The sequence below is a fragment of the Synchiropus splendidus genome, chromosome 14, assembly GCF_027744825.2.
Source record: "Synchiropus splendidus isolate RoL2022-P1 chromosome 14, RoL_Sspl_1.0, whole genome shotgun sequence".
NCBI classification, from domain to species: Eukaryota; Metazoa; Chordata; class Actinopteri; order Syngnathiformes; family Callionymidae; genus Synchiropus; species Synchiropus splendidus.
The window spans coordinates 8000041-8014096 of NC_071347.1; the positions used below are offsets into that span (position 1 = coordinate 8000041).

General features: G+C 43.9%; 2 protein-coding genes across 6 annotated transcripts; both read right to left on the bottom strand.

Annotated features, from left to right (window-relative positions):
• Positions 1–358: 358 nt before the first annotated feature.
• rapsn (receptor-associated protein of the synapse, 43kD) lies at positions 359–5774 on the bottom strand. 2 transcript variants are annotated; one of them, XM_053885545.1, is made up of 8 exons: positions 5550–5774; positions 4849–5187; positions 3275–3433; positions 1082–1180; positions 888–1010; positions 777–830; positions 512–711; positions 359–431 (listed from the first exon to the last, which is right to left on the bottom strand). In XM_053885545.1, the coding sequence occupies exons 1-8, from the start codon at positions 5772–5774 to the stop codon at positions 359–361; spliced, it is 1272 nt and encodes a 423-aa protein (XP_053741520.1). The 2 variants fall into 2 exon arrangements, with proteins under 2 accessions (XP_053741520.1, XP_053741521.1); XM_053885546.1 differs by lacking the exons at positions 777–830; positions 888–1010 and having other exon boundaries at positions 5550–5741.
• A 1831-nt stretch (positions 5775–7605) lies between these two features.
• On the bottom strand, positions 7606–10622 carry kbtbd4 (kelch repeat and BTB (POZ) domain containing 4). Of its 4 annotated transcripts, none has more exons than XM_053885774.1 (5): positions 10555–10622; positions 9545–10019; positions 9332–9473; positions 8996–9102; positions 7606–8825 (listed from the first exon to the last, which is right to left on the bottom strand). In XM_053885774.1, exons 2-5 carry the CDS (start codon positions 10004–10006, stop codon positions 7965–7967), a joined length of 1572 nt encoding a protein of 523 aa, XP_053741749.1. In that variant the 5' UTR covers positions 10007–10019; positions 10555–10622; the 3' UTR covers positions 7606–7964. The 4 variants fall into 4 exon arrangements, with proteins under 4 accessions (XP_053741749.1, XP_053741746.1, XP_053741748.1 ...); XM_053885771.1 differs by having other exon boundaries at positions 10539–10622; XM_053885773.1 differs by having other exon boundaries at positions 10533–10606.
• Positions 10623–14056: the final 3434 nt, after the last annotated feature.

Here is a 14056-nt window from a genome sequence, read left to right on the forward strand (position 1 = left end):
AACATGAAATCAAATATATGTAGTTACAGAGGCTCATTCACTCCAACTGGGTGTGTGGCCCATCTTCATGACGATGTCAGGCTGAGGATCAAGAGGACCCTTGAGCTTGCGTCGCTCCTGTCAGCCTCGGTCGCACAACAGTGATGTCCCGCCTGTGAATGAGAGTAGATGCTTGTGTTCGAGTCCTCGAGTCAAACCACTGGACGCTGGCGTCAGTCCATCTTCATCTGCAGGGAGCGGTGAGTGAGCGCTCCTCAAATGGCAAACATCTGGAGGCTGGCTGCTTCACCGGGATCCTTCAGGAACCCTTCGACCAGTCAGCACGGTGTGTTGGCAGAGCTACAACACGGCCTCTCCATCACACAAAGCCGGGCTTCATGGACGACTTGAAACATTTGGGACAACCTTTAGTCCCGTTCGTCTGCAGACATCTGTCAGCAGAACCAGCAAATGGTCAACGATAAGTCAGTATTTTAACAGATGATCTTCCAGCTGAGCGGACAGAACTCACTTGAGGTGGAAGATGTGGGAGCAGGGTAAGGCCTGCAGCTTTTGGTCTCTGTCCCCGAGCGACTCGCCGCACATGCCGCAGTAGAGCTCCAGCTCCTCCACACACTGCAGGAACTTCACCACCTGCTCCCGGAGCTCGGCCTGCTTCCCCTGCTGTCTGTATATTCCTTCACTCAGGCAGTGCACCTTGAGTGTGCACAGCTTCACAAGCAGAGACGTTTAGACACCCACCAGCTCACACTGACATCTCCGGTTTGTTTTCTTACCTTATTTCCCATTCCATCTGCCAACTCCTGCGCTCTCTGCAGGGAGTCCAGAGCCTGCAAAACAAGCGTCTTAGCGAAACTCTATGAATATTTACCGTCAATAATCTGCACCTTTTCAAGTTCTTTCTGCAAAAGCCAACACTTGGCCACTCCCAGGTACACCTGTGCTTGTCCAAGACGATTTCCAATCTCAGTCATGATGCCCAGGGCAGACTCGTAACGAGGGAATGCTTTCTGAGGAGGCCACATCAGGAGCTGTTTTTTAGGAAACTTGTGTCAAAAGCAAAGCAACCTCGCAGACTTACATCGACGTCACGCCTGCAGCGGTGAATATCTGCGAAGTTCAGCAAGCAGAGCGCCTGCAAGGGCCGGTCACCGTGTTGCAGAGCTATTTTCATCGATTCCTGAGGAGGAGACAAAAGAGATTTTACAGTCTGCTGCAGAAGGTCATCGTAACTCATGTTTGGTGTTGCAGTGGACACCACCTAACACAAGACCGAGTCGAGACCAAGACCAATTCCTAAATAAAACGTGCAGCTCCATCAAGCTTCACAGATGAAGATGAGTCAGCCTAACAGCTCCAGGTGGAGCGACTGGTGACCTGCTGCAGAAAGAACTAGCTGGTGCTCTGCGCTCAAAAGACTGATGGTCATGGACCTCTGGAGAGCAACAGTCGCTCCCAGGCTCAGATCACTCTGAGTGGCTCTACTGTGGCCATTGTGGAGGTTGCCTGGCTGCTCACTTTGGAAGAAACTTCCACCTCCCTCAGCAGTTGTTGGAACAGCTCTGCACCTCCTCAGACCGTTATCACCTCATCCATGACTGTGACTTGTGTTCCCTTCCATCCGTCCATCCAGTGGTTCCCAAAGTGGTATATGTACCTCCAATTGATGCAGATGACCAGAGGTAGGACAAGCAGAGCAAGCCAAGCATGACAGATATGTGGACGGTACCAGAAGGCTGTCACTCATCCCCTGAACTATCAAACTGTTTTACAGGACAAGATCAGCTCCTATCCGGTCCTCATCCTCAGTCTTGGACCAGCTGATATTATATATCGGCTAAAAAAATCTTTGCATGTCCGTCGGACCGACCCGGGCAAAATGCTGTTAATTCCAGTTTTATTTGTTTTCATTTGTCTGTCTAGCTCCATTTCTGTATCTATGTATTGTTCGGTTAAAGCACATGCTTTTAACAGATCTTCCCTTTTTCCAGCAATTGAAATTATTTATTTTATCTTCTTGTCCCTCCAACAGAACTAAAAAAAAGTTTTGCATAACTTGCATAATAAAAAAATTCACAAATTTATGATGTGAAAAGCACCTTTCAGTGAAATGTATCTCCAAATTAAAAACACATTTTTAAATACCCCCCCCCTTATTGCTTCATTTTTAATCATTGATTCATCTTCATTACATGTTTTTGTCCGTGTTATCTCTGCATATTTATCAAGTTTTGCCATCGTTCTAAAACTTTTTCCGTCTGTCTTTCAGCTCGACAGGACCCGCAGGACACTGTGGAATTGAATTCACCCTCACTGGAGGGCGTAAAGGTATTGACCCCTCACATTAAGGCACCTAACTGCTCCTCTCTCAAACACGGTCTCGCAGTTCGCCCTCCCCCGGCTCTGACACACTCCTACTGTACTGGCAACCGACTGAGCTTTCCCTATTTCTAGTATTTAGTGATTTATCAGTGCGTTTGTGAGCTAGAACCTAAAATATCATTTGGGTTCGTAGAGTAGTGCAAATGAGAGTATAAATAACTCCCTGCAGGACCTCCTTGATTATGTAAGGGCGGCGATAGTAAGCTGAGGAGTATTACGTTCCATGTCATATACAATGACTGACACTTCATCTGGACACGGCTGGTTTCAGGTGAATTTGATCGTGTGTGAGATCCTGACTTCACTTACATGAGATTCCGACAGGCTCAGACTCCTATTCACCTCAAACGCACCGTGGCGTTTTGCAACACACTTGGAAAAAAGAAATGTTTGGATTGTTGTCGATGTGCAATCCCTGCTTTTTAAAGTTAAACTGGGAAGAAAAATATGAATTTCTGCACCTCAAATGAAATTGCATGTGATTTTCCAACGTCTCTTTTCCAGAAGGCTTTTGTCTGTCTGAACTCTTTTTTTCTCTTCTGACACAGATCTGAAGCGATGACAGGCCTCCTGTGATGGTGTTGCTATACTCTTGCACTCCAAGGCAATGACATCAAGTTATTTTTCACCCGCAGGACATAATTAGACCCGACTTGAGCGAGACTCTTCATTAACACTTTAAACCAGTGTCTCCGTGAGCATGTTTTGGTCAGGGTCTAAGGTCCACTGCCGCACAACAACTGGCCGCCGCACCTGTCAGCAACTCGGCGTCTACTGTAACTGCAGCTCCGGAGACTTCCGTGGCCGAGCATGCAAAACTGAGACATTCCCTGCAAGTCATTCAGGTTTGTCTCAGAGGACAGTGGCTGAGTGGACGGTTATGAAACAATACCTCGCAGCATTCCATGGCGTCTGGCAGGCGCTCCAGTTTCCTGTAGGCGACCGACATGTGGTACTGGCTCATGGCGCGGTACTTGAGGCTCCAACCTTTCCCGTAGTCATTGACCAGCTCTGCTGCTTTACAGGGGAAGAAGAGGGCTTTCTCATAGTCCTGCGGGAGGAAGGTCAGAGACGACAAATGTATGTACGCTTGTGCAACAAACCGTCTTTTTTTAGTTTTTCTGTAAAATAATATGACATGTGAGCGCGTTCCTCGCATGCCTCCTCCTCACAATGTCATTGAAACCAATCCTGGCAGGGAAGCTGAGGGATTAGCCTTAAAGATCTCTGGTGTCATGCTACTGGCAAGCAGCTCCACCCACCCAGGTCTTGTTGGACATCAGCCTGCACCAAGGCAGCAACCTCTAAAAGACATTGATTTGGACGCGCTGCTGTGTTTACACGTGGTCGAATACGCTGGTGGGATCCAGTCCCATTGCGACACCGCGGCACGTGCAATTCAGCAATAACAATTTGATCTGGAGATTTAGCACATGGGTGGATCGGAACTTTAGATGCAGCGAGACAGATTGAGAATGAAGCCAGGACAAGTGTGAGTGAGCAAAGCTTTCTAAACCACTTATTCATAGGGTGGAAAGGGGATGGAGCCAGTCCCAGCTAGTTGGGGCAAGAGGCTGAGGGGCACCACTCACGCACACACACTCACGTCCACTGACAATTGGAAGACGTTTCGACTGCGGAAGGAAGCCAGAGCGACTGGAGGAAACCCACACAAGCACAGGGAAAGTCAAGTCGGAATCCAACTAGCACCTCAACCCTTATTTCTAATTTCAAATGTAATGAATGAGATTGTAAAGCAATCCTGTTTTCACCCGTCACCTATGACTAGAGAGGACTCCATTAACAACCTGACTTCTCTCGAGTCCATCACGTGCACTCTGGTTTTTAAAACTCAAAAGCCAGCTGGGTTACAATTCAAATGAAGTTAAATTAATATTTAAAAATGTAAGTGATAGGATCAGGAAACACAGAAAACAGCACACCTACAGGCAGAAGTATAAGAAGATAAGTCAATGCCTTTGTTCTTTGCTTTTACAAACCATGACCAGAGAAAACAAAATAAAAGTGCAATAAGAACACTAGAGTTCAAAAGTCTATATTTTAGCCTCCTGTCTCAGCTCAAGCATCCTAGCAAATGTTAGTCAAACATGCGTCTTGGAGAAGTAGTGACTGAAGTTATATGTAAACAAATGTCACAAATCACTCTTCACTGATTTAAATTGCCTTTTATGCATCTGAATGTCTTGTCACTTGCCTTCAACAATCCACAACAGCTTGACTACAGGTCTTCAACAATGATTATTCTTTTAACCTGTCTTGTCACTTTACTTTTGAGGACCTACTGAGGCATCCACTAAGAAAGTTACAGAGAGGTAGTTAATCTCTTGACTGTCATCGGCTTTAAACTTATGTAGGTGTGATAGAATGTTGTCTCTTCTTAGGTTAGCATGAGTGACCTTCTGTAATTCCTTAAATGGCTCTGGCCACATGACTACAGATCTTTACCTTGAGCTGAATGTAGATGTTCCCGAGGCTGCAGCAGACTCTGCACTCCAGCATCTTGTCGTCGTTGTTGTGTGCGTATCTCAGGGCCTTCTCGTAGCTCTCCAGGGCCTTCTGGAAGACGCTGAGACCCAGGAAGGCGTTCCCCATGCTCAGACACACCTGGCCGTTGAGCTGCAGGCTGACCGTGGTGCCCTGCATGTTCAAACAGGTCTTGCAGTAGGACACCGTCTTCTGAAAGTCGCACAACTTCTCGTTGCTCCTGGCCAAGTTCAGGTATCCCTCGGTCAGGTAGTCCGGGTCCTCCATCTCCCGGGCGGTGTCGATTTGTTCGAGGGCGTACTGCAGCGGGGGAGCAGGTATGTTATCACGATAGTCATAGGCACCGAATGAATGTTAGACTCAAGTCAGAAGAAATCTGAAGAGTGCTGCTCCAGAAGGTCTCATTATGTCAACAAGACATAAAACACTGACACTCAGGTTGCAGGTCACTTATTTACTCAGGATCGAGTGAGCGCTTCACATTGAAGCAGGTTTAAAGAATGCTCTGATGAAAATAAAAACCCGAGGAGATGATTTAGATCGAAATTCCTCTTGAGCAGGTTATGTAAGACAAGTTCTTAAGTATCGAATCCTGAAGTTAAACTCCACTGCACTCATGAGACCATAAGTAAACACAAGTGTGTGTGGTTTTGAACACTTACCCTGAGCATGTCCTTGTATTTTCCCATCTCAGAGTGCGCCGTTATCAAACACCCTAAAACCCGGAACTTCCCCCCAGGATCGGAAGTTTTCTCCAACACTTTAGTCCAGACGTGCAGAGCTCTGTCCGTCTGGTTGGACTGATACAACTTCAGGCCTTTCTCAATCTGCTGCTTGGTTTGGTCCTGGCCCATCTCTGACACAAGGAGCCTCATAAAAATATTCATTCGTTTAGGCCATGCGACTTCAGTGCACGAAAGTAGATCCCGGCCAGGCAACGCACAACTCCAACAAAGATCCCCTGAAGATGATCCTCTAAGAGGTCGCTGCCAGGAGGCCTTACGAATCCAAGTCTCAGCTCCAGCTCCGCTTGGATGGAGAGGAAACTAGATCCAGCGAAGTAAAACGGCCGCACCACAGGACCATTATAACCATAGCGTCCAGAAACCTATCGTCCCAGTACGCGCTTGCACTCTCAGCACTTGGCATCAAAAATCAGTTTTCTGATTTCCTTCAGAATGACACTGAAGAAACATGTTTCCCAGCGGAGCGCTCGCAGTGATATCCCAGAATATCTACTCCCTCCACACCCCAGCGTTAGGAATTCTCTGTCCAACCCCCTCCACCTTCCTGCTAGCGCTGGCTCTACAGCAGATGGTCTTGTCACTCCGGACCATGTGTCCCTTCAGGAATTCTGTTCCGTCCTCAGCAAACGGTCCCAAGGTCAGTAAAGCTCCTCGCAATCTACCTTCACTGTAAATTACACAGCGTATGAACAGGAGTAAACATCAGAAGGCCTCCCACCCTGCAGACCCTTGGTTACACTTTGCTGTCAGAGCAGGGGCAGGGGTGTGGGCAGGGAGCTGTTTATCAGAGTGACAGTACCCAACATGAGTTTCGGACGCTGATCATGCATCCAAAAGAGGTTCTTATAGAGGTGCACATATGTCTGCAGTCCCCCTCCCCTCACCCAGTCCACTGCGTCCCCCATCTTAGCGTCAGCAACTGATGCTTAGAATAGTTCACAAAGTCTGACATGTTACCGGGCTTGGGTGTCAGCTGCACAGCCTCCTACAACACATCAATGGGATCAAAGTTACGGCCTTCCTGTAGTCGCTTTCTCTCCTTCAACTCTCCTCTTATCCCCCAAGGACACAGGCAGACCTCGACCTCGCTTTCATTCACAAAACGCACGACCGGTGCAATTCAAAGAGGCATCATAGAATGAATTGGTCATTTTAAAACGATGACAAATAGCTTTTACCTTACCATTGGGTTTGGTCCTCATTTTGGCTGACGTGATCTCTACAGAGCAGTGGGAGTTCATAACAAGGGCCAGAGGTCACGTCGGTAGAGAGGCGAGGACTGTAATATAGCTTGAGTTTAACATGTCACGGTTCTTTCATTTTCATTTCTTGAGAGTTTTGAAATTATCTACATTAGTTTTCTGACGTCCAAGTCCTGAATCGAGACGAAGACTGAAATAAATGACTAGTGTTTCTTCTACAGTTAGAAATACTCAAGTGTGTGTCTACAGTATATGACTCATAGACCTATGCTTCTTTATTCAGTTTGGTCTCGGGGTTGATCTCAACAAGATATTGAGTCTCAGTCTTGGGCTAGGTGGTGTTGCCAGTAGATATTCTCATCAATAGTGATAGATGAACCACACAATGAAAGAACAAAATAGAATAACTCACTAACTCACTCCATTCAAGTTTGACATTGAGTGACTAAATTCTAGTACCAGGAAGAAAGAACAATATATATATATATATATATATATATATATATATATATATATGTGTGTGTGTGTGTGTGTGTGTGTGTGTGTAAACAAGAAGGAGAATAGAGGAAATGATTTAGGACAATAGTCAGACACTTATACTTAATACTTGTGTTTACCAAGTAGCAGCAACAAAACCCACTGCATTCAGTCATTCATGGGCTGAGCACTAAGGAGGAGTGTCCACTGAACACACCTCAAAAATTGTTAATAACTTAATAAAACTACACACGAGTTTACGTAGAAATTGATAAACAGAAAAGCAATGACCAACACCTCAGTCTGTCTGCATGACATAGTTGACGTTTAATGATTAGATAGTCAGCACACGGTAAAAACTAAGACTTGATAGTTTGTCATGACACGGGCAGCTTAGGTCAAATATGACATCAATGTTTCTCTTGCGATAAATGCAGTTAAAAATGCTCACAATGACTGTTGCATGCAGATGAAACAGAACATTGAGTCAGTTATTGTAATAACGTCACCATTAACTGTTCCACATCTACCACGAGGCACTGTATTAGAATCAAACAACAAACACAATATGTGTCTTTTTACATGTCATTGGGGAACGGTCAAGATTCCACTGAAAAGATGCCAAATTGAAGAGCCAACCAGGGTGGTGACATCAGGCCAACACAAACTGCCAGTTTGTCAGGAGAATTTTGATTCCTCTGATGACAGAGACGACAGACGTGGCAGGGTTGAGCTTCAGCGTGTTTGCGTCTCCCTTCTTACATTTGTCCCTGAAAACATAGATGCAGCCGTTACAGCTGGCCACCTTCCAGAGAGACGGCACGCAGCTCCAGACTTCAGGGAAGCGCAGTCTTGTGAAGCTCTCCAGCAAAGGGTTGTAGCAGATCAGAGAGTCTCCTTCTGCCACGATGAAGATCACGTCCATGTGCACTGCTGCATGCATGAAACCAGCGAATGGGAGCAGGTAAGGTTTGATCTCACACTTCTGGGTGCTTGTGTCGAAGCACTGAATCAGGCGAGATGGCTTGGTAAAAAAGTCCATGTCGTTCTCCTCCCCTCCCAGCAAGTATATGGTGCCGCCGAGGTTGACCCCGGCAGCCCCCGAGACAGCAGTGTCCAGCTGACTGGTCTCTGTCCACATGTTGTCCTTCACAGTGTAGTAGATGACAGCATTAGAGAGACTGTCCTGCAACGTCTTTCCTCCCAGGGAGTAGATGGTGTCCTCGGAGGCCACAGACACCATGGTGTGGTGAAGGCGGTCACGGGGCAGTGGGGCACAGCGCTCCCAGTCCATGGTGTGCATGTTGCACTTCCACATGCGGCGAGGGATGGAGCCCCCCACCACATACAGATCCCCTCCATGTTTGCATGCTGCTGTGATCTGGTGACATAAACTGTTCTGTCCACTCACACTGATGGCGTCGTCCTCGTCGCAGTGAAGCGACACAGCCAAGGAGTGAGTCCTCATCTCCTCTTTACCAATCAGGTAAATGTGGACATTTTCCCCAATTTCCTGTTGAGAGAAAAAAGTAATCTCCTTTTCACCCAGTAAATGTACTTGTAAGATGAGAAGGAGAGGCGCCACAGTGTCCACTTTAACGCAGTTTTTTAAATACTCCTTTTTTAAGCAGTCTTTTAGGTTTTGTTTGATCTTTATTTTGCATGTAGAAAAAAAAATCTTACCTTCAGGTTTTCCTGGAGAATACAAGAAAACCTCTCTCTCTCCACTTTGTTGAAGTTTGTCCATGTTTCAATGGCTGCAGTTGGATTTTGGGAGCTTGGGACGCCATCTAGACACAAAATGTGGATACATAAAGATTGCTGTCATAAATTATTAGAGATATAAAAGAAATCTTATAGAAAAAAAGAAAGTGCAACACTGCATTAATTTCAATTGGGTTCTGAAAATTGGAAATTAAAAAAAAGAAGAGAGTAAGAAAACTGTAATATACCCATCACTGTCTTATTAGTTGTGAGTACAGAAATGTAACTACTAAACAAATACCATTGATAACACACCTTTGAGGATGTCTAGCAGCAGACGGAAAGGCAGATTGAGATATTCATCGGTCTGGTAAAGTTGTGCGAGGTGGATCTTGGCACATTGTTTGGCAGCAGTGTACAACTCCTGGTCACTGTGCCGGTCAGCGAGCCACATGACCTGGGACCCACAAATAATTCAAATAACAGTTGATGCTTTGCAAAGTAAATGACAATTGAGTAGTTTTGTACCTGCAGGCAGTTTTTAACTTCCACTGTCCGTGAGAGAAAACGCGAACACTCCTCAAATAGAGACGTTAACTGGTACATGTCCGCCATCTCATACGTGTCCTGCAGCTCGTCCACGCTGAGTTTAATAGTTCCATGATAAATATAGCCAATCAGAAGCTGAAAAACAGAGGCGCTGACGTCCTTCAGCTCAATATTGCGGTCGTGGGACTCTTTGAGGTTGGAGGTGAACATGGATCGGAAGAAAGTACTCTGCGCAGAAAGCACCAGCCGGTGTAGATGAAACTCCTTGCTGTCCACAGTGACGGTCACGTCAGCAAAAAGGCCATCTTCCAAGCTCAAGTCCATTATGCTCTTCACCACACGGCTGGAATGTGAACGGTCAGTGAAGGTGTAGCCTAAAAAATAGTTGTCCTCTCCCAGAGAGCCTCCAACACTGAAGCCCCCATCATCGGCAGACTCCATCTCTGCTATTCACCTGACCAAAAAAGGCACAATTCTAATTTAAAAGTCAGTTTACCTCTGCCAGGGTTTAAGATACATTAAATTGAATTCAGGAGTTAATTTTGAAAGCATCCAGAATAAGGAGATTAGGGCCCCATTAATGCCTACTTAATAAATAAAACGTGGCTACTGAATCCATAAAAAAAGCAAGATTTCAAAACACTTGATTCTGAACTGAAGAATTTGTGAACGAACGTTAGTCCAGTTGCCTTGCAGCAAAAAGAGCAAGTTGTCTAATGGAACACTTTTTCAACATTGAAATTTACATTGCTCTTTTGAAATCACCCGCACAAATAAAAACAAAAGCGTCAAGTCAAAACAAACCAGGAACCGTTCACAAGCTCATCTTGTGCTGGCAATTAGTTAGCATTCGCAGCTAACACTCTAACTGCGCCAATTTCTACGCAAACTCGTGTGTAGACGACAAAGCACAAAGAAAACATATTATATGAGCAGTAAACGCTCGCAATATACCAACAAAACGCACCGTTACCTTGACACTGTCTTACGTTATCATGTAGGAATGGAAAAACCGTTTTGCAGGAAGTAAATAAACTTTCGTCTTCTTCACATTGAGTGCACGTTTGATCATGCAGCTTTCATGACGCCTACCGCCAACTATAGGCCGTATGTATTTACTGCACGTTTCCAGTTCTCGTCAAAGTAGATCTCTAAAAAATATTTTAAGGTATTGAAAAGCAAGTCTCTCTGTCATTTCATTGTAAAAAGGTAAATAGAAGACAATGATTCTGGACCATTATGAAATAAATATTTTTTTAATTATATATTATTATATTATTATTATTTTACTTACTGTATTTATTATTCATGAAATGAATGGTCACATCTAGTTCTTAATGAAATAATTCAATGAGCATAAAAAAAACATGTGTTCATTTAGTGTTCTTCATTGATGCAGCAGCAGGACATACCTGGATAATAGATGGACCAGCGATAATGAATTGGTTCATAAACAGATGGACATCAGTTTGGAAAAAAAAAATGTACAGCAAATGTTGAAGACAGATGAGGAGGTATGAATAGTTTCTTGAGTTGAGAAATACTACTTAATCTGGTGAAACAAACGAATGACCAAATGAATGGAGGCAGTAGTGGACAGGTCACTCTACGGTTAAACTAGTGCAGTGAGTGATGCGTTCAGGTCCAAGGTGTGTTTTTAGCAACATAAGACGAATCAGCAGATTTAAAGAGGCAGCAGTAAACAGTAGCGGTGAGAAGGTATCGACAGCTCCAACTCATCTGCCTAATGAATTCACATATTGATCGAGTCTTTTGACAATGACCCGACTCTCATTCAACCGCCACACAATGGCGTCCAGCTGGACGTGGCAGCAACCAATCACAGCTGAGCTCAGAGAGGAGCTGAGTCAGCCAGATTCTGGGGCGGAAAACCTGCCATTTCTGACCATCCGTGGTCAGTTGTAGACAAATTGATGGTTTTGACACTCATACCTTCCACTCAGTCCGGCTGGGAGTAAGTATTTATCGATTAGGACTATTGATTCATTTGATTGATTTGGTCTGAATCCACGTGGTGCTTCGTAGAATCTCAGCTCAATGGTTGGGTTTTTATACTGATAAATAGATCCTTTACTTTTCAGGCATTTTGCTGCTTCACTTGGCTAATTGTCAAGGCTCCGATTAAACAAAAGATTTTTAATCTCTCCTTCCAAACAGGACAATTATGATTAATTAATTACAACAAAAAAGCGTTAAAATATTTAATTTAATTTAATTTAATGTAACAGTTTCCTCTCCAGACAACAGGGAACCTTTGTAAGTGCAGGAGTTCCTGGTCCACTGATGACACTGATGCACAAGACACGTGGCAGCTAGGATGATAACAACAACAACAAACATGGAGGAATCCCTGAACAAAAGCAAACAAAAGCATCTGTTTGCTTTGGTTCAGGGAGGTTTTTCACTACACAATGGCCAGGGTTTCCACTACTCTGAATGGACTTGACATTCTTATACAAATATTTTCAAGACATTAAAATAGCTTTAGTTTAAATCAGGTGAACTTGAATATGGCCACCATCGTGATTTATTGTGCTATTGTCAAACTGATGCAAAATAAACAATATTTTGTTGTTTAAATGTATGGCTCCATCATTTGATTCAGTAATATACCACATTCATTCAAATTGAAAAATGTGGCTTCTTGAGGAAAATATTCTTATACCATGATAATATATATTCCCAATATATTTACCTCATAAATAATATGATTAAATATTATTAATATTATATTTGATAAACATATAGGATCCAATGTGAGGGTGACAACAGTCTGTTACTGATGAGGAATGGTTTCCCAAAATGTTTTGTGGAGGTTGAGGTCAGCGCCAGGCTCTTGGTGGCTAAAGGTCAAGCTGGCTCAGTGGGCTGAGGGTCATTAACATGTTATGAATATGATGAGGTTCTGGGAAAGCAGCAGCGAGCACACAGGAGGGGTCAGATGGCGACCAGGACACCCACCTGCCCACGCAATGACCTCTGAGGCCTTTTGTACAATGGATTCCCTCTTGACCTGCGCAAACACTGATGCTGGGAAGTCGGTTGACTGTGAATGCAGAAACGGCAGAAATCAAAGGCTCACTTGATGGTTCATCTTTAATATCATGTGTTTGATGGTTTCAGGCAGCAAACCTGTCTATATAGTAAACATTGAACCCAGACACTCCCCCTCAATGGAAAAGTGGTAAATGCTGCATGATAGCTGCAGCTGAAAATAATACTGGAAAATGTCTTTTTTTTGTCTTGTGTTCAACCATGTTTCAGTATGTTCATAAAGGAAGAAGATATAAGAAAAGTGATGCAACAAAACATATATGATACAAATGCAGTTGTATGTTGACCCATAAAGGTTTCAAATCTGTATTATTAGATGAGATAGTCTACATATATCCCACAGTGTGAAACTTAACATCGCAAGAGACAGACAAAACAACGTGGAGATTATTGCGATGACGCGATGAAATAAAAATAAAAACAACTTAAGACTTCAGTTGCTCTCTACAAGTAAACAACCCGTGTCATTATATGGAGTGACAAATAAAAAAATGAATATATTGCGTGTGATAAGGTGAAAGAAAAGAGGGCAGTACTTCTAACATATGGGTGTTGCACAGCCTGACTGGGCTGACCTGCAGTGGCGAGGGGTTGTCCATGATGGATGTCTACTTGGTTACCACCTCTCACCCACCTCCTCAATGGAGTCAAGGGACCAGTCCAAGGCCGAGTCAGCCTAAGTTTTGTCCATACCCTGGATGTTCAGTGATGCTGCTGGTGGACACTTCTTCCTGAAGTACATCACCTTTGCCTTGTTGTGTATCAAATTTGGCAATGACCTTCTTGTACTCAAGGTCGTTGCCCTCAGATACACTCGCTATCAATGGCTGCATGATCTGAGAATCTCTGAAAGTGGCAGCTGTACCAGAAGTCCGGAGCCCCATACACTGCAGCTTGTGGAATAGCTCCTTGGGGTGCTGTAGCTGGAGCCACCAGAAGAGTGGCACCTTCATACTGAGACTGACACTGATGATGCGCGGGAATCTCCACATTTGCGCTAATAATATAAACCCAACTGTTAAAAATGTTTTTTTATGGCCTAACAAGCCACATAGTCAACATGACATGCCAAGAAACAGTCGAAAATGCACAAAAAGGGTTTATATTTAATAGAGTATAAGTATAGAAAATATAAATACTTATGAAATATAATAAGTATAGAAAATGTTGGCCAAAAAAAAGATATCTGACTATAAGAAAATACTTTTTTTTAAATGTCAAGAAGCATGCACATCACATGCCGGGAAAAATATCTTGTCTTATGAACAACATGAGACATGAAGAAACAAAAGCTATTATTTGGGATAATGTTTAAAAAAATGTGAGGTTAGATTTAATTATGAAACTTCAAAATAAAATGTAATGTGACACTAAAAAATATCTTAGCTGTAAACAATGCTAAAGGCGATCCAATGA